The sequence below is a fragment of the Phascolarctos cinereus genome, unplaced genomic scaffold (genome assembly GCF_003287225.1).
Source record: "Phascolarctos cinereus isolate Bilbo 61053 unplaced genomic scaffold, phaCin_HiC Scaffold_4;HRSCAF=312, whole genome shotgun sequence".
NCBI classification, from domain to species: Eukaryota; Metazoa; Chordata; class Mammalia; order Diprotodontia; family Phascolarctidae; genus Phascolarctos; species Phascolarctos cinereus.
Window position 1 is genome coordinate 270,802,833 of NW_027555847.1, and position 23,643 is coordinate 270,826,475.

The 23,643-nt window shown below is 37.9% G+C and overlaps 2 protein-coding genes across 3 annotated transcripts in view; one reads left to right on the plus strand and one right to left on the minus strand.

Annotated features, from left to right (window-relative positions):
- FOCAD (focadhesin) overlaps nt 1-6,744 on the plus strand; it is a 381,816-nt gene extending 375,072 nt beyond the window's left edge. Inside the window, exons 44-45 of the mRNA XM_078153058.1 lie at nt 6,051-6,109; nt 6,657-6,744. Coding sequence (XP_078009184.1) covers nt 6,051-6,106 — 56 coding nt within the window. The 3' untranslated portion in view covers nt 6,107-6,109; nt 6,657-6,744. The remainder of the gene's footprint in view (nt 1-6,050; nt 6,110-6,656) is intronic.
- Nucleotides 1-23,643, minus strand: part of HACD4 (3-hydroxyacyl-CoA dehydratase 4) — a 42,138-nt gene that overhangs the window by 7,167 nt on the left and 11,328 nt on the right. For both annotated transcript variants that reach the window (XM_020973977.2, XM_020973978.2), the window contains one exon: nt 6,640-6,752. In XM_020973977.2, coding sequence (XP_020829636.1) covers nt 6,640-6,752 — 113 coding nt within the window. The remainder of the gene's footprint in view (nt 1-6,639; nt 6,753-23,643) is intronic.

Sequence of the window (23,643 nt, forward strand, 5' to 3'; positions counted from 1 at the left end):
GAGTTTTTGTTGTTGTTTTTGTTTTGTTTTTTTTTGGGGGGGGAGTTGCTGCTTTTTTTCCCCTCTGGAACTGTGATTTTATGAGTTTAGGGAACTCCTAATATGGAAGCTTCTACCACAGCAGCAGTCCTAGATAACTTGGTTGTAGCTTACAGCCCTTCTAGAATTCCACAGCCACTTAGAGGCAAGACAGGTATTCCTGACTGCTGCTGGCTCTCTGTTTATTACACCCTACTGTTTCACCTGTGAAGATTAAATGAGATAAAATAATGCAAAGCAATATAATACTGAACCAGATGGATGAAATACATCTTAACAAGGATCATATGAAGAAAGTGAGTGTGAATGAATGGAAACAGAATCCTGATATGAAGTTAGAGAAAATGAAAGCATTATAGTATTTTATACACTGAAACAAACTAATTTAAACATAAATAGTTATTAAGTTAAGTATGGCTACTTTTACTGGTCATGCATCCTAACTGTAGGTATTTGACGAGGCACTATACCGGGTCTTCTATTCTTCTGCCTCTATACGTACTTCATTTATCAGCTTCCATGAATTTAATTATCATCTCTATGTTGCTGATTCTTAAATCTACCTATCTAGTACTAACCTTTCTGTTCACCTCTAGTCTCACATTTCCACTTGCCTTTCAGACATCTTGAATTGGGTGTCAAGTAGACATTTAAAATCAACACATTCGGAAATGAACTTATTGTCTTTCCCTTAAACCCTTTCAAACTTTTCTATTACTACTGAGGGCCCCACTATCCTCCCAGTCCCCCAGGCTTACAATCTAAGCATCGTCCTCAGCTCACTATTTCTCACCACCAAGCACCCATCCCCATGTCCCCATATCCAGTGTTTGCCAAGGCCTGCTGATTTCTCCTTTGCAACATCTCTAAAATATATCCTGCCCCGATACTATCACTCCTGTAGTACAGGCTCTCATCACCTCATACTGGGGCTACTGCAATAGCCTGCTGGTGGGTCTGCCTGTCAAAAGTCTCTCCCCATTCCAATGTATCCTCTATTCAGTTGCCAAAGTCTTTTTTTTTTTGGTGAGGCAATTAAGGTTAAATGACTTGCCCAGAGTCACACAGCTGGTGCATGTTCCACCTAGCTGCCCCCAAAGTCATTTTCTTAAAGCATAGGTCTAACCATGTCACTCTGTACTATAAACTCCAGTGGTTCCCTATGACCTCCAGGAATAAACACAAAATCTTCTGTTTACCCCTCAAAGCCCTTTATAATTTACTGCCCCAGCCCCTTTATTTCATCCTTTCCCAACCCAACTTTCCAATCTTACACTTTACACCCACCTCACATACTCTTCAAGGCAGTGACACTGGCCTCTTTGCTGTTCCATAAATAAGACATTCCATCTCTTGGCTCCAGACATTTTCTCTGACTGTCCTTTATGCCTGCAATGTTCTCTCTGCTCATCTCTGCCTCCTGACTTCCCTGGCTTCCTTTAAGTCCCACCTTCTACAGGAAGTCTTTCCCAACCCCTCATTGTTCTAGCGCCTTTTCTCTTTTGATTATTTCCTATTTATCCTGTGTACACCTTTTTGTTTGTTTATTGTCTCTCCCATTAGATTATGAGCTACTTAAGGGCAGGGACTATTTTTTGCCTCTGTTTGTATTCCCAGCACTTAGCATAGTGCCTGGCGCATAGTTGCAGTTTAATAAATGCTTATGGACTGATTTGCATTGATGTTTAATGTTGGTTCTAGTAAAGGAGTTAATTTTTTAAAAATTATTGAGATAAATGTATGTAAGGTACATTACAAAACACTACAATCACAGAATCGAAGGGAAGAACAGAATCTTATAGTTGGAGGTAATAACGGAGGTCATTTAGTCTAATCTACATATGAAAATCTATAAAATCTCTGAAAAACTGTCATCTACTTTCCCCTTAAAGGCCTCCAGGGATAGGAAATTCACTACTCACTATTTTGTTTTTTGACAGTTCTGATGATTGGGAAACTTTTTCTTTTATCCAGTCAAATCAGATTCTTTGCTACCTACCCATTGTTTCTGGTTCTGTCTTCTGGAGTCAACAGTATAAGTCTAATTTGTCTTCCATATGACAGCCATTCATGTACTTGGGACAGTTGACATGGTCCCTTCTTCTCTCCCTCTTCTCTTGAAATGTTTCCAGTTCTTTCACATCATGATATAGATTTTTAGTTTCCCTCACCATCCTGATTACATTTTCCTTCACTAACACAAATATGCTAGTTCACTCAGTGACTAACCCACTGCCCTACACTGGACATTACTCTAGATATGGACCCAATCTCCCTTGTTTGGGACAGTGTTACAATTAATGCTCATTAATATTTCTGGTTGCCATATCATATTGCTGTCTTATGTTAAATTCTCAATAAGCTGAGACTCTTGGGGTTTTTTTTCCATGTGAACTATATTTTAACCACATTTCCTCAATACTGTGCTTATATAGTTAATTTTTTAAGTCCAAATACAGACATTTATATTTATCTTTGTTAAATTTCATCTTATTCAACTTAACCCATCATTCTAGATTGTTCAGATACTTTTGTGTCTTGATTGTATCATCCTTTAGAGTAATTATCTCTTCCAATATCATGTCATTCAAAAATTTGATAAGAATGCCTTCATTTAAGTAATTACAAATGTAAGCTATTATTGAACAAATGAACAAAAAACCATTCATTAAGTTCTTACTGTGATTGTTGTTCAGTCATTTCAGTCATATCCAACTCTTGGTGACCCCATTTGAGGTTTTCTTGGCAAAGATACTGGAGCGGTTTGCCATTTCCTTCTCCAGCTCATCTACAGTTGAGGAACTGAGGCAACCAGGGTTAAGTAACTTGCCCAGGGTCACACGGCTAGTAAATGTCTGAGGTCAGATTTGAACTTAAGGAGATGAGTCTTCTTGACCTCAGGCCTGGTGCTCTATCCTCTGCACTCCCTAGCTGCTTACTATGTGTGCTAAACACAATGCTAAAGAGTAGGGATACAAAAATGAAAGGAGAATCCCTACTTTCAAGTAACTTACATTACAGTGGGGGAAACAAGACGTGTAGAAGAGTGGTGGCCGGGAAGAAGCACTTTACAGAAACAGTGAGTTGGGCCATCAGGGAATATATTGACACATCAGCAGGACTTAATTTGATCTCGGTTCTAAAACAGCAAACATTGATGAAGAAGAAAGGGTACTTGCTTGGAGGCTACGCCATTGGCAGTAGCAAGGGGGCTTTGTAGGGGGTGGCCAGAGAGGAAAGAGTGAAGTAAAGAATGGTGGAGCTTTCTGGAAATAGTGTTCCAGGACAAGGAGTCACCACCCAGGGAAACAAGAGATGAAAAATAGAAGCCAGTATATTTAGATAGCTTTTCCTAAGAGTTTGGGTGAGAAAGGGAGGAGCTATGTATGATAATAACTTGAGGGGATAATAGGATCTAGTGAGGGGATACATTTTTAAAAATATGTAACACCCTTTACAATAATCAGATCATTTTAAGCCTGGGGGACATTATAATAGCCCATAAGGTCCATGTAGTTTCCTGCTCCATGTTTGCCCCAATCTCTGAAATACAGGTGCTCAGAATCAATTCTTCCCATATTTTGAGAGTTTCTCCATTTTATATAAAGTGCTGAGGGCATGACCCAATGTCTCATACAGTGGCTTTGATTGATATAAAAAAGTGCATGGGTACTGTTCCCTTAGTTCTTCTGATTTTTTAATTTAATTTAGAAAATGTGTTTGTACCTAGTCAAAGCATCAGAATCTAATGAGATAGGTTTTGACTCCACTCTTACCCTTGAATAGTGGAGACTTGGGCATGTTTGCAGGCAGTGTGGAAGGAATCAGTAAATAGGGCCAGACTGAAGATTAGAGAGGTACAGCAATCTGCCAGAGAAGATAGAAGGGAGTGGAAACAAGGGTATGTGAAAAAGGGTTGGCATACATGTTGATATATAGCTTTTAAGATTGCTTATGTAGTCAAAAGAGAATATGTTAGCTGACCACTCTTCTTCTTAAAGAAGAGCTTAAAAACTAGAGCAGATATAAAAATAAGTGGAGCTGATGGGGCTCTGTGCCCAGAAAAGAAAGGGACTAGATTTTTAGAAATGGAATTTCAGGGAAGGAGATGAACAGTTGCAGATTTGGTTGGTTGCAGAGACAATATTTTTGACCTCAAGAAGTGGAATAGATTTGAGATCTAGGAAGGGAAGGATCTGAGAAGAGCAGCAAAGGACATTGATAGAGTGGATCAGATTCAGAAGAGGATAACAAGCATAGTGAGGGGGATTAAGAGTATATTTTCTGAGGAATCAGTTGAAATAAGTAAGTATATTTAGCCTAGAGAAGACCAAGGATGGATGTGATTGTCAGCTTCTAGCATCTGAACAGTTGTCACAGAAAAGGGGGATCAGACCTATCCTGCCTTGCCTCAGGAAGCAATAGCTGGAAGCTGCCTTCAAAATGAAGTTGGATATAAGAGAAAACTTTATAACAACTAGTGCAATTCAAAAGTGGGAGTGGGCCACCTCAGGAAGTAATGGATTCCCCTCTATTAGGGTTCTTCAAATGGAAGCTAGATTTATCAGGGATTCAACAGAGAAGACTTCTGTGTAGATCTAGGTTGGACCAGATAGTCTTCTGAGGTCTCTTCTAACTAGGAAACTGTGATTTCATGGCAGAGAAACCCTAAGTTCAAAGGAGTAGGTCAGATGACTTGGAACTACAACAGCTTTTTAAGCTTTTCAGGGCCTTATAAATGAGTTTAACTGATTCACATGGATTTAATTAAGCAGACTGGTGCGGCATTTAAAAAGATTTGAGAGACATAATTTCTGGGTAACTTAATCATTTTATTAATAATACCAGCATTTTAAGAAAAAGATGGTCATTTGGCCATCTGTCTCTTAGACCAAAGACTCCTCATGGTGGTGGGCTTACAATGTATATACCCTTGGAAGAGGAGGTGTTCCTAAGGGTGGCAATCAACTCTGATTGGTTAACAACTAATGAGAAAATGAATATTACAATGAGAGGTTGGGCTATATTACAGTGAGGGTCTTGGGGTAAGTGACTTGGATCACTCAAATCTTGGTCAAAGAGACACCAATTTCCACATCACTTGTCTGACAAAAGAGAGAATCAACTTTCCCAGATCTTTCAGAGTAAACACAACAAACAGGAATACATCCATTATTCTAAACTTAGAATTTCTTTTACTAGTGCTAATTACTTTAGAAAGTAACTACATACTACTCCAAACCGAGTCACATAGAACTCCTTTATGCCACTGTTATTGGGATATCACCTTGTTATGTCAGGTTATTTTATATGTGTGTGTATGTATGTATATATGTATATGTATTGTGTATATGTATATATATATGTATATATATATATATATATACATGTGCATATGTGTGTATGTATGTATATTAAGAGAAATCTAAATGCCTAGGCTTAGAAGAAGAAATGATTGTGCAAGGATTCTTCACTTTTTTGTGTCATAGTACCCCTTTGACAGTCTGATAATCTCTCTAGGCTGTGCTCCTGACTCTCCTGGACTTTCGCAGCTATGCTAAAGAAACTTCTTCCCCCTGGAAGTTCCCTCTCCCCTGGACTTCACACACCCCTGTGGCCTCTCTGCATTATTGGCAGCTTCCTCCCAGAACCTCCACTTTAAGGATGATGACCAGGGTGCCATGTCTACTTCCCTCTCCAGGAAACATTCTTGACTATCCAGGTTTTCTCTTCCATCTCTTCCCCACCATCTTTTCTTTTATGTGCTGTCATCCCCCGTTAGAATGTAAGCTCCTTGAGGACAAGAACTGTCTTTCTTTCTCCTTGTATTTGTATTCCCAACTCTTAACACAATGCCTGGCATATAGTAAGCACTTACTGAATGCTCGTTGACTTGACTCAGCAAAATAGAGCACATAGGCTTATAAAGGCAATAATTGTACTGAAGCGCAGTTAACAAAATACATTCTTCATGCAAGTTCATGGGCCCATTGTGAAATTTCATTTTACAGATAAGGCAGCAGAGCCTCAGAGAAGTTGCATCTTTCCTCGAGATGACAGTGAATGAATGGTAAGCTCAAGAATTTAGCTTCAACTTTCCTAGTTCAGTTTTCTTTCCCCAAATACTTATAATAAATCTATGCTATGAGAAGGCTCTTTTGTACTGGGAAGATGAGACACTATATTTTCAATATTTTTAAACTAATAGAAAGCTGGTTTTAAATTTCTGTATGAAACATATAATAAAAGGCCATGATTTGTTTATTGAAGCCGCATGCACCAGAGCATTAGTGAGAAATGCCTTTCATTAGGAAACAGCTGTGAGGTTTTTTTTTTCTAAATTGGTGTCATGCCAAGTCTTTTGCTCTGGAAAATTGAATGCAGTGATTTGCTTTTGTAATATCTTGAGAGGTTTTAATTATCTCTGATGTGCCCATTATAGAAAGCACTAAAAATACATTTTCATATCAAGATAAAATAATTCACATAAGGGTTATGTTTTTCTGTCCTTTTCAAAATAACCAAACATAAGCATGTAAAACTGCTTTTCCCATATGAAGCAATTTGGCTTTGGTTTTCGAGATAATTCTGACTTCTTACCTAACCACATCCAACAGATTCCAGAGGAAGAATAAAACGCACACGACATATTTTCCTTGGACTTCATCTTGACTGGTGATCACCACAAAAAGTATGATTATTCTCTCAGTCAGCTGCAAGAGAAACAATAAGATGGACTTCGGAATTTGGGGTGATTATTCTGCCAAGTTACACATAAGATTTTCTCATTTTCAGTCCCAGAGTTTCAACTCTTTTTGAAATCATAATTATAAAATAAAGAGAACTATGAAAATAATACATAATGACAATAATGTAAATTGTAAGAACAATAACAATAAGAAACAGCACTATTTAGTCATAATGACCAAGCTTTGCCCCTAAAAAGAAATAATAAAAATGCGCTTTCCTCCTTTCTGTATAGAAATGGGGGGCAGTTTACAGGTGTGTAACATTGTATGTACTATCAGATAATGGGGGTGGTGACTAGTCTGGCTCAACTCTGTGTGTGCATGTGCATATGTTCCCTCTTTATTATTTCTTATTACAAGGGAATAGTCTCTGGGCAGGACAGGGGAGAGCTTTATATTTTAAAATATAAGTGATGCAAAAACAAAAGATAACAAAGAAAAAGATTTAACTCTATATTTATGTGAATTAGAGTGCTTCCTTTGCTGTCCTCTTCAATAAGCCAGCTGGCGAAGTGTATAGTGCTGAGACTGGAGTTAGGAAGACCCATGTTCAAATCTAACTTAATAACTGTGTGACTGTGGGCAAGTCACTTAACCTCTTTCTGTCTAAGCGTCCTCAACTGCAAAATGAGAATAATAGTACTTATATTTAAGAAAGATTAAATGATATAATATGTGTAAAGCGCTTAACACAGTACCTGGCACAGAGTAGTTACTTAATAAATATTTGTTTTCTTCCTTTTAATCACCCCCGCTGCTTACCTTTTGTTCCTTCAATCCCAATATTCTCCACTTTACCGTGATCAATTTCATATTCAATATTATAGTGATGGCAGGGATTTTCTATGAATCCAAGCATCTTACCCATGATTCCATTATAATTATTATTATTTATTATAAGTATCCACACACTACCTAATGACCTACCTAATTTACACAATGGGAATATATGTGTAAGACACTATTACTATGGCACCTTTCTATATGCCAGGTACTGTGCTAAGTGCTGGAAATGCAAACATAAGCAGAAAGAAGGACAGTTCCTGCCCTCAAGGAGCTTACATTCTAATGGAAGGATGTTGTTGTTCAGTTGTGTCTGACTCTTCGTGACCCCATTTGGGGTTTTCTTGGCAAAGATACTAAAATGGTTTGGCATTTCCTTCTCCAGCTCATTTTACAGAGGAGGAAACTGAAGCAAACATTAAGTGATTTGCCCAGGGTCTCACAGCTAGTAAGTGTCTGAGGCCAGATTTGACTTCCTGATTCCAGGTCCTGTGTTCTATCCACTGTGCCACCCAGCTGCCTCTAATGGAAAGAAGACAACAATTAAAGGAGAAATGAACAGGGCAATTTGGATAAAAGAACATCGAAGACTTGGGGCAGGATGAAGAAAGTCCTATGGAGATGCGTCATCAGGGCAGCCTGAAGAAAAATGAAACCTGCTTGGCCTGGGCCTCCTCCTTAGAATGGAAGTTCTGGACAGGGAGAAACTGTAGGAGGGTACCTCCAACGTGAGAAGTTGTCTACGGATAGAGTGAGCTTTCAGGAGGAAGAGGTTTCTATGGCATGGTAGGAAAAGTACTCTGGAGAGGAGTCAGCAATATGGGCTGGGGGGAAGGTCACCCAGCTACTAAAAGTCTAGGTAGAATTTGAACCCAGTCTTCCTGGTTCTATCTACTAATATACCATCTATAATTGTTTGTATTTTTTTCACCAGTTTTGCTATCCCAATGTATGTGATATCTCAGCACAATTATACTATCCATTTTCCCACCATAACTTTAAGAAATATATCTGACAAGTTATCTTGATGTAATTAAACAAAACAAAGCATAGCTTTCAATGCCTTGTTTCTAGAAAAAACAGGAATCAAACTTTCATTAAAGAATTCAATATGCTTACAAATCCACTTCCAAAAAGCTTTGTGTTCCCCTTTATATCAATCACATTCTAGAGAGGTCAAATAAATTAAAGTACAGAGTCCATACCCTGGAAACATTGGATTTTTCTCTTTCCATACTAATTTTTCCATTTGTATCAACTATTATAATAAGCCTACTCACAAGCACAATGCTAACTGCATTCAGTAACTACCAACTGATGGCCTGAATAGGATCCAAAATTAATTCAGTAACCTTGATCCCCTTTCTTGCAAAAAAAAAAATACACACACACACACACACACCCCACAAGCCATCTATATTACTACTACTTGCCTTTATTAATAATGCATGACTTACCAATCAGTGAACCTTGATCCAAGCCCCAAACCTCTCACCTTCAACTAACACAGTTCAACAGTCCTCACAGTAAATCTTAGACTTGCTCTATTTCACTTTTATGTTACAGAAGTAACCCAAGGTATTTTGCTCAAGAATGAGTTGCCTCACATGACAAAAGTTAACTCTAATTTCAATCTTAGATCAAATTACAGAATTCTCTTTTGTGTCCCTCAGACACTCTTATTAAGCTGTCTTTCTAAATTGGTGGGTTATGATCCCACAACTTCTTACTTAACAGTGAAACACCACAGACAATTGGCTTTAATTTATGAGAATCTCCCCAACCCTTTTTTAAAAACTGAGAAATCTTGGCAGTGGTTCAACTGTTCTTCAAGCCTACATTCATATAAAAACTGTGGTTATGGTTACAAAAAAAGTGATTGCTCAGTCATTCTACCCATGTTCAGTAACCAATGATTATTTTCAACCAACCATGCAGACATTGGCACCCTCTACTTACTTTTCGGTACATGAACAAGAATAGACCACACTGCCCTCACCTCAATCATCTTGCATCTTTACTTGGTGATGATTGGCTCTAATATAATAGTACTAGATTAGTAATTTTTTTCTTTATTGCAAAACAAATCAGGTTTAGAGGTTTTGGAAACTTAGTCAACATCATTGATTACCAGGTCTTGATATAGCATTCCCTCAGATAAGTTATATAAGTTTTGGACTACTCCCATCCTCTTTGACTGAAGAGGCCAGTACTAAATGAATAGACTACCAACCACTCTAAGGAATCTTTGTCTATTCAGTAGCTTCTGTTGACCTATTGATTTTCTCACTTCATCTTGCCAATATTGAATAAATTTTACTTGTAATTAACTTTTTTATTATAATTATTTGAACTTTTATTATTATGAACCTAACAAACATCACCAACATGAATGTTTTCCTATCCAAAGAAGAAAAGAAAAAGAGGATTGGCCATGGACTTGGTTTAATACATAGAAGCTTTTGATTCTGTAGACTAATCGAAATCAGGGATTCCATTGGGAATGATCTTTAGACTCAAGGGATTGAAGAACTCCCCATAAACATCCTAGTTTATTAAAAGAATATGTTCAGGGAATTGCTTAGGGGTTTCATTCCTCATGTAATACCTCCATTTGTCCAGAAACTTCCAATCTAGGGACAATAATGGTCAAATATATCATTTAATGGATTTTCCTTAGTAGAAGCTGGAACTAGCTGTGGCTATTCCCCATCTCAGTTCTATGCAAAAGGTTTATTCAGGGCATCTGCTCTCTCTCCCAGCCACCTTTCAAGTAAGGCTCTGCTAAGGAGAGCCAGGGTCCCAAGAAACAGCTCATAAACCCAAAGACACACTAGGAAAGGCAGACAAACAGCTGCTAAAAGTACACTAATCTGCAATATTCATCACCTGAGACTTCAAACCCCCTGCTGAGATGGCTTACATAGTAGGCAGCTAGATGCTCCTTGGGCTGGGAATTTGGGAAATCCCAAGTCCTTTAAGATTGTGGTAGACATGCACTAACATACAATAAGGACAACTGCACCAATCTGTAGCACACATTGTACCCAAGATTTTAACAGTTAGCCCAAAGGACTTATGAGTCAAGCCACCAAATGGCTCACAAGTGCCCTTAGTATTGAGACTTGCAGACTTACTCTTCTGATGATGGGGAACAGGTGTGAACTTGTGGGTTGACTTCATTCAGATACTTACGTGTTTTATCTATGGACATTTTCTTGTTATTATGTAAAGGGCTGGCTTTGGGAGTTGGAGGTCTTAGGCCAGCCCGGGTCTTACCTGCAGCTTGTACTAAGCCTGACAGCTGTGAAACTCAGGATGTCGGCTCCACCCCCCTGTTCCGTCTCTTGAGAACAGGATGCAGGAAGGGAGGAAACGGATGGGGTACAGGACAGGACACAGGAAAGAATGTAACAGACAAGGTACAAGGAAGTAAGGAAATCACTTAATTAGATTTGTACTTTCATGAATAATAATGTTACTATTGCTTGGTCCAGTACTATATAAGCCTGAGCCCTCAGATCAATAAACAGAGTTTGTTCTTCACTGCTCTCACCTGGCCCGTGATTCTTTCTCTCTTCACACTCTGCCGGCATCAGACCACAGCCGGGGACGCAGGTGCTCCCGGCATTATTACTTCCATGTTTTTATGGTGGATGGAAGCCTACTGTTGGTAGGCTCAACTACTGTTGCTAAGAAACTTCTTAAGGAATTGTTCATTCCTGTTTAGATTACTACTCACTCTAGACAGTGACAGGAGCTGAGATATTTAAATTTTTCACTGCTACATTGAGGTATCAGCAAGATGATCAAGTAAAAGTAGAAGATGGAGATAATGTAGCCAGTGGTAATGAATGGTTATTTAATGGGTTGTTGATGGTGATGATGCTAATGATGGTTCTGCTAATTGACCTGTGATTCATGTGCGTGCATATCAGGATGTTGGCTGCAAAAGTTCAGAAGAATGGAATGCAAGATTAGGCTCCATTTTTCTGAAGTGTGAATCAACACTATACATATTACCCACAATCCAATGGAGATACTGAACGCTAGAATTCTAAAATAAAAACACATAAAATTTGTGCACAAATTAGCCTCAAGTGATCTGATATTCTGCCTATGGCTTTCATGCACATTAAAAACACTGTGAACAAGAAGCATGAACTTATACTATATGAGATTCTCGTCATCTGCCCTATGTGAATTCTAGGCAGAATTCCATGTGTACCACATTAAATAGATCTCCAGCTGATATATGAAACTGTGCTGAATTAACGAAAAGCATTAATGAAATATGTTTAGTCTATTTGCCAATAGGTATATAAAAAATCCTGCCCCTACTGCTTCATTCCCTGTCACAGTCTTTGGCTGGGAGACTGGATCTGCATGAAAGCCCATCAATGAAAGAAAATACTTCAACCTCACTGGAAGGACCCATTCAGCTCTGGCTGACCACCAATATAGAGGGCATTGCCATGGCCATCAGATGTGGCCCCATGCATCACACTGGAAAAAAAATTTTTCCTCCACCTTTAGACTTGGATATCAACTCCCCTCCACACCCCCAACCACTCATGCAATTAAACTTCAAAGGCTCAACCAAAACTAACCACAATAACACACTCTGACTTACCACTAACAGCTATATACAAACCACCAAAAACCAGAGATGATTTTGAAGCAGAAGTCACAAAACTGAATACTAATAAAATATCTAGCAAGGGTAGAAAATGTATCATGATTTTCATATTAAGTTTAACCATAACTAATGATATGAAAAACCACTGCTGTAATTCTACTACAAAAACTAATAACCAACATTCAGGATGCCTACATCTTACTAAAAATCACTAGAAAGATAGGAACTCAATTCATCTTTATTTCTTTTGTTAGAGTTTATTTTTGATGCAGTTGTAATAATAATAATAATAATAACAATAATAATAATAACAGCTAGCATTTATACGTGCTTTAAAGTTCACAATTCACTTTACATGATATTATTTGATCCTCACCTCAACCCTCTAAGGTAAGTGCTATTATTGTCCTGATTTTACAGATGAAGAAACTGAGGCTGAGAGAGGCTAAGGGATTTGCACAGGGTCACTGAGCTAATAAGGATCTGAGGCAGCATTCAAACTCAGCTCTTCCTTATTCCAAATCCTTTGCACCACCTACCTGCCACAATTGCTGTGATTTTAAGTCTGCCAAGAGGACACAGCAATCAACAAGCGGAAACCTGAGTTCCTGACTCCAAGTCCAACACTATAAGAGCCTGTTCTGTTCAGGAGGCAGAATTGTTGAAGTAGAAATAACAATAATGGGCACTTATACTACACTTAAAAGTTTACAAAGCACTTTGCATTCATCATTTCCTTTGAACTTTACAACAACCTTGTGTTGTAACTACTACATTATTATCTCATTTTTACAGATGAGGAAACTGAAGTTCAGGAGGTTAAGTTAAGGTCAAAAAACTATTAGTCTGTTTTAGCCTAAAATAGGGGAGCATTTCCTAGTTTGGGGCAAGGAAGGAGTAGAGAATATTATTTTGGGGACAAATGGATGAAACAGAGCACCAGCCATGGGGTGCTTTTCAGGTCATCCTGATTGCAAGCCAACCACTCTACTATACCATGTTGCACATAGGACTTGGAGACCGGAGACCTGGGTTTAGATTCCAGTTCTGACACATACTAAGTCATATGATCTTAGGCAAGTGACTTAAATTCTCTGAATTTCGGGTTCCTCTTCTGCAAAATGAGGATAATAATATTTATCTGCCCACATAGGACTGTTCTGAGGAAAATACTTAGAAGACTGCATAGTGCCCTACAAATGTGAGTAGCTATTCTTATAAACAAGGTTTGTGGAGTTCCACAAATGATAACATTTATGGTTGTGACTAGAGTTCAGGATAAGGGAAAAAAAACACCCTGTTTCAGAAAAGGGGAAGTACTTTACATTTTTTGACATGCCTTTCTTCTTATAAAGAAAGACTAATGAGAAACTGCTGAGCTACTAATCTGTTCCTTAGTGGGGATAAATATAGTCAAAGAAATGTCCTAAAAGGCAGAAGATGAAACTATATAATGAAGAATAGTTGGGTCAAAAAAAAAAGTCACTTCATGTTTCTGGTATTTTGGTCATGTAACCCAGACAATAACTAGGACAGGGTGACTGGGACTTTGCCTTTGTGAGATGAATTTAAACAAAACAAAAATAAAAATAAACTAATAACACTTGTAATCAGAAATTCAGCTTAGAGACAAGGCTTAGCACTTAGGAATAATTAGTCAAAATAAGAAGCTACCAGATAGCACATTCAATGCCAGAGGGCAATTGTCCCCAAGGGTTGTTCTACATTGGCATAGTCCATCCTGCTCCCACACACATAACCTCTGGTCTTTCCCCAGTCTGTGTTTCATCCTCTTTGCCCCAAACACCAAAATTGATAGTTATAGCTCTTCTGGATCCTATCCACTACATAGTCATTGAACTGAGTGCACAGAGGATCAGGAAAAATAACATGCAACAAAAATTAGTTTGACAAGGAAACAGATTTTTCAGTGGTTACAGAACCATTGAATGTTATTGTGCAATGACAAAACAAATTAGATCCATTATTAGGCTAGGCAAAGTTGCTAAATCAATCTACTTTTCTGCCAACTTATTTATTTCTGAGGCTAATTCAGTGTCCCAACTACAAGTTAAACCATGTTCTGTTCAAAGTCCTCTCCCAAACACTGAAACAGAAAAACCAAGAAAAGCCATTGATATAATGCATACTGGTAGCAGTCTCTCTAGCCAAGGGATATAACATATTGATTCTCTTGAATTAGCATTAACCAGCTATGTATTATATACATCCTATCAGCAATATATCTTAAAATGAAGAAAAGTATATATTTTCAGTATAACTCAAATTGATGTTAAAATGATCCCAGTGCCACACTTTAATGTAGACAATTAAATTTAAAACTTAGGCCAAAATTAAAATATAGCAGTTTATTTAGTTAAATTTAACAAACATTTATTAAGTGGCTAGTTTGTGTCAGGCACTGTGCAAAATGCTGGGAATACAAAGACAAAAACAAAACAGTCTCTGCCCTCAGGGATCTTATTTTCTACCAGTGGAAAAGCAACATGAACAAAGAAAACTAAATACAAAATGGATACAAAAAATAGTTTGGGAAGTGGAGGCAGGGAGGGAAAGAACCTTCACAACTGGAAGAATCAGGAAAGCTATTTTCTAGGAAGTAATACTTGAGCTAAGCCTTGACAAGAGCTAGAGGTCTAAGGGCCAGAGATGAGGAGGGAGAATGGTCCAGGTAAGGCGGACAGCCTGTGCAAAGGCACAGCAGTTTCCTACCTAAAATTACGACAGCAATAAAAGTATTTTGCATTTTAAACATTTTGCATCTGGGGAACTTGAAGATAAGGATGTGAGTAGTGACTAAAGATGAATTATTGCTGCATAAATCTCATTTAATATCTTATGTTTTATCTATTGAACGAAATGATATTTCAATTGTAGGGAGTTGAAAGCATCCTTTTTTTTGGAGGGGGGAGGTGTGTGACCTAAGTTATTTCAATGAGTAACTTGGTCATTTTCCCTTGGCTCTTCAAATCAATCAGCCAATTACTTTACTTTCCTCTGCACATAAATATCATTTTAATAATCCAATCATATACATATACATTATATGTATAGATTATATTATATATTATTATATTATATATTTATAGATAATATTATATATGTGTGTGTGTGTGTGTGTGTGTGTGTGTGTGTGTATATATATATATATATATATATATATATTAACCACCCAGGTATTTCTCCTCTACTATGTTGCCTCTACAAATGTCTTACTCTGTTGACTAATGAGGTTATGATGGAGATTTTGAGTTCTTAAAACCCTTTTTGCTGAATGTAAGCTTTGCCAGAATCTACTAACCCAGAGAAGCATTAGGCTGTCAAACGTTGGAAGATCAGTGCCAAGAAGCATCACCAGAAGGTGGGCTATCCAAGTAATGGACTTTTTTCTTTTTGGACACAGAGACCCATGAAAGAGATGAAAATACGAAACAACCCTCAGTCCCATTGACCCCTACTGTGACTGCCACTTCTATGTGGATAGTGGCAGTGGCTATAAAGAGAAGGAAGAGGCAAAGAGTGCTGCTAGCAACAACAACAACAACAATTTGTCAAGCATAACAGCTTTTAGAATCTCTAATAAATATTCATTTAACTGAAACCCTTAATAGGATTCATCTTTTTCTGCTTTGCTTAAGAGAATTGATCTAGGAACAATGGGTAGAAGTTACAAATTGGAAAATTTAGGTTTGATGTAAAGAAATACTTAGAGCTCTCTGAAAGTGCAATGGGCTGCCTCCATAGGTTCTAGGTTTTCAAGGGAGAGTGACCACGTCATGGACATTGTAGTAAAGGCTATTTCTCTTCAGGTGTGGGTTGGAATAGATGTTCCCAGATTCTCTGATTGTGAATTTAAGATCCTTGTCCAACGACTAACCATTTGATATACTACTGGGCAATTGAATTATATCCATATTGATAATTTCACAGCAAATGAAACCCTAATCACAAAGCTGTGGTAGCTAATTGGAAGGTTTGGGGATTTTCCTTAACCCCTAAAATAGAGAAGTTGAAAAATTTGGTTTTGCTAAGCACTCAAAGGTAATAAGGAACAAAAATTTAAGGGACATTTCATCATCATGCTTTGCAGTGCTCACCTTGAGCGTAAGTAAACACTACTGCCATGAAGATAATTGTAGTTTCCATGCCAACATCTGTTAGAAGATGAAGAAACACAGAAAATCCATAAAATCTACTAAGAACATGACAAGGTCCTTCAGCCTCAGTCAACACCTGCCTTGATTGATACTCAGTAGTTTCATTGGAAAGGTGGGTAGAGGATAAAATAGCAAAAACCATGGAAGTGGTTGGAAATCATCAAACAGGATCTGCTGCCTTTAGTATTTTCACGGTTCTGGATAATCAGTGGAGTATAAGGGCCTCATCCTGAAAAATTCCTCAGCAAATCAAAAGGTCCATAGGCTTTGAGAGGCTACTCAGTGGAGGACCAAGATCCTTCACACCATAGCTGCTGCTCCCATTCTCAATCCCTTACATGTTGACCTTTTACTCATCCTAGTGAAGAGATCCTGGAATTCAGAAGAAGGAAAGAAAGGAAAGAAGAAACATAGGAAAAGATAAAATAAGAGGAAGAGAAGGAAGGACAATGTCTTCCAAAGGGCACGAAAGAAGACAGATTGGTTCTAGCACTGAAGGTGCATGGGTCATATTCTGGAGCCAAGGCCATAAGATGGATTTTATCACACAGTTAGAACTCAGGTCTCTAACCAGCTCGATGAGGTCCTACTCCCTCTGAACTCCTAAGCCCTGACCAGATGTGGGATCTCTCAGGGAGCTGCTAGGGTGGATGGGTCCTAGTGATTTGAAAAGCTAGGTCTTCCTTTCGGATAAATGATGATGAGGGTTGGTTCTTTGGGTAGGGAGGGAAAGAAGAGGATTAAAATAGGCCTGACTTGGGTAAAAGGACCTGGATCCATATTCTTGCTCTGTTATCTTTTATTTGTGTGATTAGGGGCAAAATAACTTCTCTTCTCTTCTCTTGGCCTCAAGATCTCTTAAAGTGTTAGATTCTATGGTCCCTCAGACTTTATGCTACTTATATTGTAAAATGTGGTTTGTGATTAAAAAAGAAAGGAGGGGGAAGAGTTTGTAGAATATTCAAAAGCCAACACCTGTATATCAGATACTTTTTGTGGTGAGCACTTAGCAAGAATATGAAAAATGGTATTGGCCATATATTAATCAACAGGAAATGACTGGTTACTGATATGGGAGTAATTTCATAATCAAACTTCTCTGTAATCATTGATTGGACAGAACAAAGATAAAAATAAGAGACAAATTAGGGGAAAAAGATAAAGATGAGGGAAAGCAGAGTTTAACCTGAAGTATCTAAATAAGCTGTTGAGTAAAACAAAAATAGAAATGGACAAAAGTAAAGGCAATATAAATATCACCAAATCATTTTAACTGGCACAAAACAATTGTCACAAAAAGGAAGCAGAAAGGACCCAGGACCTGTTTCAGCCAGTAAATTCTGGATCTCCTTATTAAATTAAATTAGCAGAGAAACATGGCAGCCCCAGGCAACAATTACTGAGAGTGCAAGATATTTTCAAAACATTATGGAGGAAAAAGATGGAAGATTAAGTACAGTACCACCTCACAAATCAATGAACAATGAAAAGCAGATGAGGGGGAAACAAGCCTGCGGAGAACTTGGCATGAGACCTAGTTAAACTAGATTATCCTAAGAGAATTTGTAGGTGGAACAGAAGGACCACAAGTAGATATGAAATGAAATAGACCTACTAGGGTTTCTCATGAGGGATGATAACTCAAACCATTGCATTTGGATTCGAAAACCTGATTATCAAATGTACTATTTGAGGAAATGGCAATTACAACTAAGAAGATAAATCAGTTTGAATAATCTAAAACAAGTACACACAGAAGGAATCCCTGCTGGAGATAATCAATAATCTAGCATTATTAAGAACATATTATGTGCCAAGGCCTTACTAAGCACTGGGAACACAAAAGAAAGGCTAAAACAGCCCCTGTTCTCAAGGAGTTCACAATCTAATGGGAGAGACAACATGCAAACAACTATTTACAAGCAAGATATATACAGGATTATTTGAGGAGGGGGGTGGGTAGGTGGTGCAGTGGATAGAGCACTGGGCCTGGAGTCAGGAAGATTCATCGTTGTGAGTTCCAATCTGGTGCCAGACATTTACTAGTTGTATGACCCTGGGCAAGTCTTTTGACCTTGTTTGCCTCAATTTCCTCATCTATTAAATGAGCTGGAGGAAAAAATGGCAAACCACTCCAGTATCTCTGCCAAGAAAACCCCAAACGGGATCATGAAAAGTTGGACAGGCCTGAAAAGCAACTGAACAAAACAACACTCTCAAAGGGAAGGAATTAAAATTAAGGAAGATTGGGAAAGGCTTCTTGCAGAAGGTGGGACTACTGTTGAGACTTGAAAGAAGCCAAGGAAGCGAGGAGGCTGAGAGGAGGACAGCGAGTGATAACTCTGGGAATCAGGAGATGGAGTATCGTGTTGGAAGACCAGTAAGGATGCAAATGCCACTGGACTGTAGAATGCCTGGAGGAAAGTAAGGTTTAAAAGACCAGAAAGATAGGAAGTGGAAAGGTGATGAAGGGCTTTTGAAGTCAAATATTTGATCCTGGAGTCAATAGGGAGTCATTGGAGTTTATTGAATAGGGAAATGATGTGATCAGACTTGCACTTTAGGAAGATTGATTTGACAGCTGAATGGAGAATGGATTAGATTAGGGAGAGACTTGAGGCAGGGAAACCAAGCAGTAGGCTATTGCAATGGTCCAGAAATGAGGTAAGGAGGGTCTGTACCAGAGTGGTTACAGTGTGAGAGGAGAGAGATTTTATGAAAGTAGAAACAATAGGACTTGACGTCTGATTGAATATGAGGTAGGGTAGAGAATGAGGAATCAAGGATGATGCCTGGGTGACTAAGAGTGCTGGTGAAAGGGGAGTTAGGAGGAGAGGAGCGTGTGGATGAAAAGATAATGATATGTTGAACTTAAGATGTCTATGGGACATTAATTCAAGATATCTTGGGTAACTGGAGATGCAAAACTGGAAGCCAGGAGTGTTTATGGCTAGACAAGGAGATCTGAGATAATACAAATTTAAAAACATTCAGGGATCAGTTTTCAAGGTATATCTAAGAGGAGTTCTCAAAAGAATTGAAAAGGGTCTAGACAGTACTATCACCAAGAATGAAGCAACTGAAACTTAATCTCCTAGAAAATGGTTTGTGCTTTCAATCAAAGCTATCCTTGATGAAAATGTGGGAAAGGTGTAAGCATTCTTCATGCTCTCAGACAATTTTTCACAGAAGATCACATCTTTTAAAAATATTGTTGATATATTTGGAGTTTTATATCACCTTCCTTTTTAAAAATAATTTATTTTTTCCAACTACATGTGAAAACAATTTTTACCATTAAAAAAATTTGAGTACCAAATTCTCCTTCCCTCTCTCCTCATTGGAAGGCAAGCAATTTGACATAGGTTATACATGTGCAGGCATACAAACCTTATTTCCACATTAGTCATCTTATGAAAGAAAACACAGACAAAAAACCCCAAGAAAAATAAGTAAATTTTTAAAAAGTCTGCTTTGATCTGCATTAAGATTCCATCTGTTCTTTCTTTCTCTGGAAGTGGATAGCATTTTTAATCATAGGGCCTTTTGAACTGCCCTGGATCATTGTATTGCTGAAAATAACTAAATCATTCATAGTTAATCATCATACAATATTGCTGTTCCTGTGTACAGTGTTCTCCTGGTTCTGCTCACTTCACTTTGCATCAATTCACTTAAGTCTTTCCAGGTTTTTCTGAAAGCATCTTGCTTTTCACTTCTTACAGCACAATAGTATTCCATCACAATCATCTGATACCACTTGTTCAGCCATTCCCCAATTGATGAGCATCCCCTCAATTTCCAATTCTTTGCCCCCACAAGAGGAGCTGCTACAAATACTTTTGTACATATATGTCCTTTTTATTTTTCTTTGATCTCTTTGGGATACAGACCTATTAGTGGTATTACTGGGTCAAAGGGCATGCACAGTTTTGTAGCCCTTTGGGCATAGTTCCAAACTGCTCTCCAGAACATCACCTTCCTTTCTAAATACGTCCTTCCTCCACTGAGAGAGTCATGCTTCATAACAAAGAATGCAGAAAAGAAAAAAAAATTGAGAAAACTAATCAATGGAGTCTGACAATACAATACAGTGTTCTACACTTATGGTCCCATATCTTTGCAAAGAAGGGGGAAAATATATTTTTCCTAAAGTATACAAATGCAAATTGATATTAAAAATTTCCACTTGCATTTTTATTTTTTAACATTTCTCCTAATGATTACTTGCTGCTCTTGAACCTTTTGTTTTGCTTTCTATTTTAACAATTAAATCAAGTATCTAATGTGTGGTTTTTTTTCCTTCCTTCCTTCCTTCCTTCCTTCCTTCCTTCCTTCCTTCCTTCCTTCCTTCCTTCCTTCCTGTCTTCCTTCCCTTCCTTCTTCCTTCCTTCCTTCCTTCCTTCCTTCCTTCCTTCCTTCCTTCCTTCCTTCCTTCCTTCCTTCCTTCCTTCCTTCCTGTCTTCCTTCCTGTCTTCCTTCCTTCCTTCCTTCCTTCCTTCCTTCCTTCCTTCCTTCCTTCCTTCCTTCCTTCCTTCTTCCTTCCTGCTCCTGCCTTCCTGCTTTCCTTATCTTATCCAGCCTGAAAGAGTAGCCCAGTGGCCACTCATAGCCCAATCCCACTACTGATCAGCATAGACCCTTTGATCTGCTGTTTCCTCCTTAGGCAGCCTAATGGCACCCTGACCACAAAGGCTCACCAAAAAGGTTCCAGACAGAGCAGATACCAGGTAAGCTTTAGCCCTACTACTGCTCAGAACTCCTAAACTCAAGTGAGCCACTAGCCTCAGCTTCAGCCTCTCTAGTTAGTAGGAATTACAGGCATGTTCCATGCCCGGGGCTATGTGATATTTTCTTACAAATGACTCAGCATTAACACCCTACTAAGAGGTGTCACTGGGGGTAGAAGGTCAATGTTGGGTTTTTAAAGGCTATGCCAGCAGAGACCAAACTTCAGCAATTCCTAACACCTGAAAAAGCATCTAAAGCTCAGGCCTGGCAAAGAATTGTATGTCTCTCATCTGAGGATCAGTCTGGCTAAGCTCAGAGAGGCTTATCATCAGGTTGGCCTAAGAGTGGTGAAGTTTTCTTGGACACGGCAATGATCTCTACTAAGATCTCTATGAACAACTTGTACTCCTCACTCTCTACTCTAATGGTTCTTAACCTTTTTTTGTGTGTCAAGGTGTGCCAAGCTGGTTTATCTTCTCTCTTAAGAGCTGATTGTTAAATTTTCAGTGTGAGCATTTATACCTTGGAAATTAGCAAGCTACAAATCAGGCCTTGATTTATTGTTTTGTTGGTTACCTAGATTTAAAAAAGTGACAGAGAAAATGTTAATGATGTAGATTAAACTTAAAAGTGTGTCCAGCATACTTTTTTTCCCCCCAAAGAGCCATTTGTTAAACATTTACCAGCAAACCCTTTGGCAGCCTGGTGAAGCCTATGAATCTCTTTATAGAATATTATTTTTAAAAGCATAAAATAAAACAAAAAAGGATTATAAAGGGAAGCAATTATATTGAAGTGCAATTATCATAATATTTTTTTAAAGTTCATGGGCCCTAGGTAAAGAACCCCTGCTCTACTAAGTTGTGGCAGGCTCAAAAGCTGTAGGAGTAGAGGGAGACCAGTAGAGCTAAATCACAAATTTTTGAAGTAGGGAGATATTTACATATTTCAATGATGTCACTATGATGTAAAATGAGGATGTATCAATGTATTTTTTTCTTTTAAAATTGCTATTTTATTTTTAATTTATGAAATAAAATAAGCATTTCTATAACATAGTATAATTTTTTAAAAAGATGATTGCAATGAAACTGCGAATCTATTATATACAACTTGCTATTCCTTTTAAATATATGATAAAGTTGTAATATAACTTTCCTTTTTTTTCTTCCCTCTGCCTCTCCCATCCTAGAGATGGCTACCATTAGAAATAAGTATTGTGTGTGTGTGTGTATGCAAAGTCATTCTATACATACTTCTATTTAACTATTTTTCTTTCTCTGGATGCAGATAGTGGCTTCTTTGTAGTTAATTTGGCTATTTATAATTATAGATCAACAAATCAATGATATTTAAATGATAAGCTACATTGACTGACAATTACAAAGTGCTTTAAGGTTGGCCAAATATTTCACATGTATTATCTTATCTGAGCCTCATAGCAACCACAAGACCAGGTACTACAGCTAGGTGGTATGGTGGATAGAGCACTCAGCCAGAGTCAGGAAGATCCAAGTTCAAATTCAGACTCAGACACTTACTAGTTATGTAACCCTGGGCAAGTTATTTGATCTTTAATTGCCTCAGTTTCCTCAAATTGGGAAAATAATAGCACCCACCTCCCAAGGTTGTTGTGAAGTAATATTTGTAAAGGACTTTGCACAGTGCCTGGCACATAGTAGGTGCTATAAATGCTATTATCATTATGATTATTTTTGTCTTAATTTTAAAGATAAAGAAAGCAACTCTTAGACGATGTGAAGTGACTTGCCTATAGTCAAAAAGGAAGCATCATGGGAAGGATTTGGACCCAGGTTTTCCTGACTCCTAGGCCAGTGCAATACTTGCTATGTTATACTACTTTAAATCATTTTCAGGCCATGAAAAGACACAAAATAAAAATCTGTTTTGCAAATGACTCTTTTATCCCTACATGTAAAAAACTCATGAAATATATATTGATGATTATTCTGCTAAGTTTAGGCTTTTTTGTTTCCCTTTTTCTCTACCGAGCTGTAGAACACTTATTTAAATTGAGTATAATTTTAGAAAGTCATAATGGCTTTCCCCAGCTGTCAGATAAAGTAAGGCCTTTGAAAAGTAAAGAAAGAAAACCCACATCTGGCAGCTCTACCAGATGACAAAGGGGCCTTCATTTCTAGGGTCAGCTTTGGCTTCTTAGAAAATACAATAAAAAACACTGCAGACAGAGTGCCTCACCTTGGGTTTTTTGCAAGTTCTCACAAAGGCTAGACAGCAAAGGTTTATCTTATATTTAAATGCCAACTACTAAAAACAATTACAATGACTTATTTTGCTTACTCCTTGAAATTAACCAGCCCCATGTAATTTTCTAATCAAGTATGATTAACTCTTACACAAATAACTTAACCAATATCTGTTCTTTTTTTTTCTTTTAAAAGAAATAGGAAATAGGAGTAGCTAAGAACTATTACACAATTTTGCTGTTTTTAAAAAAGGAGGGAGGTGTAGTGTTGCCTCAATTCTCAGCATATTTCATATG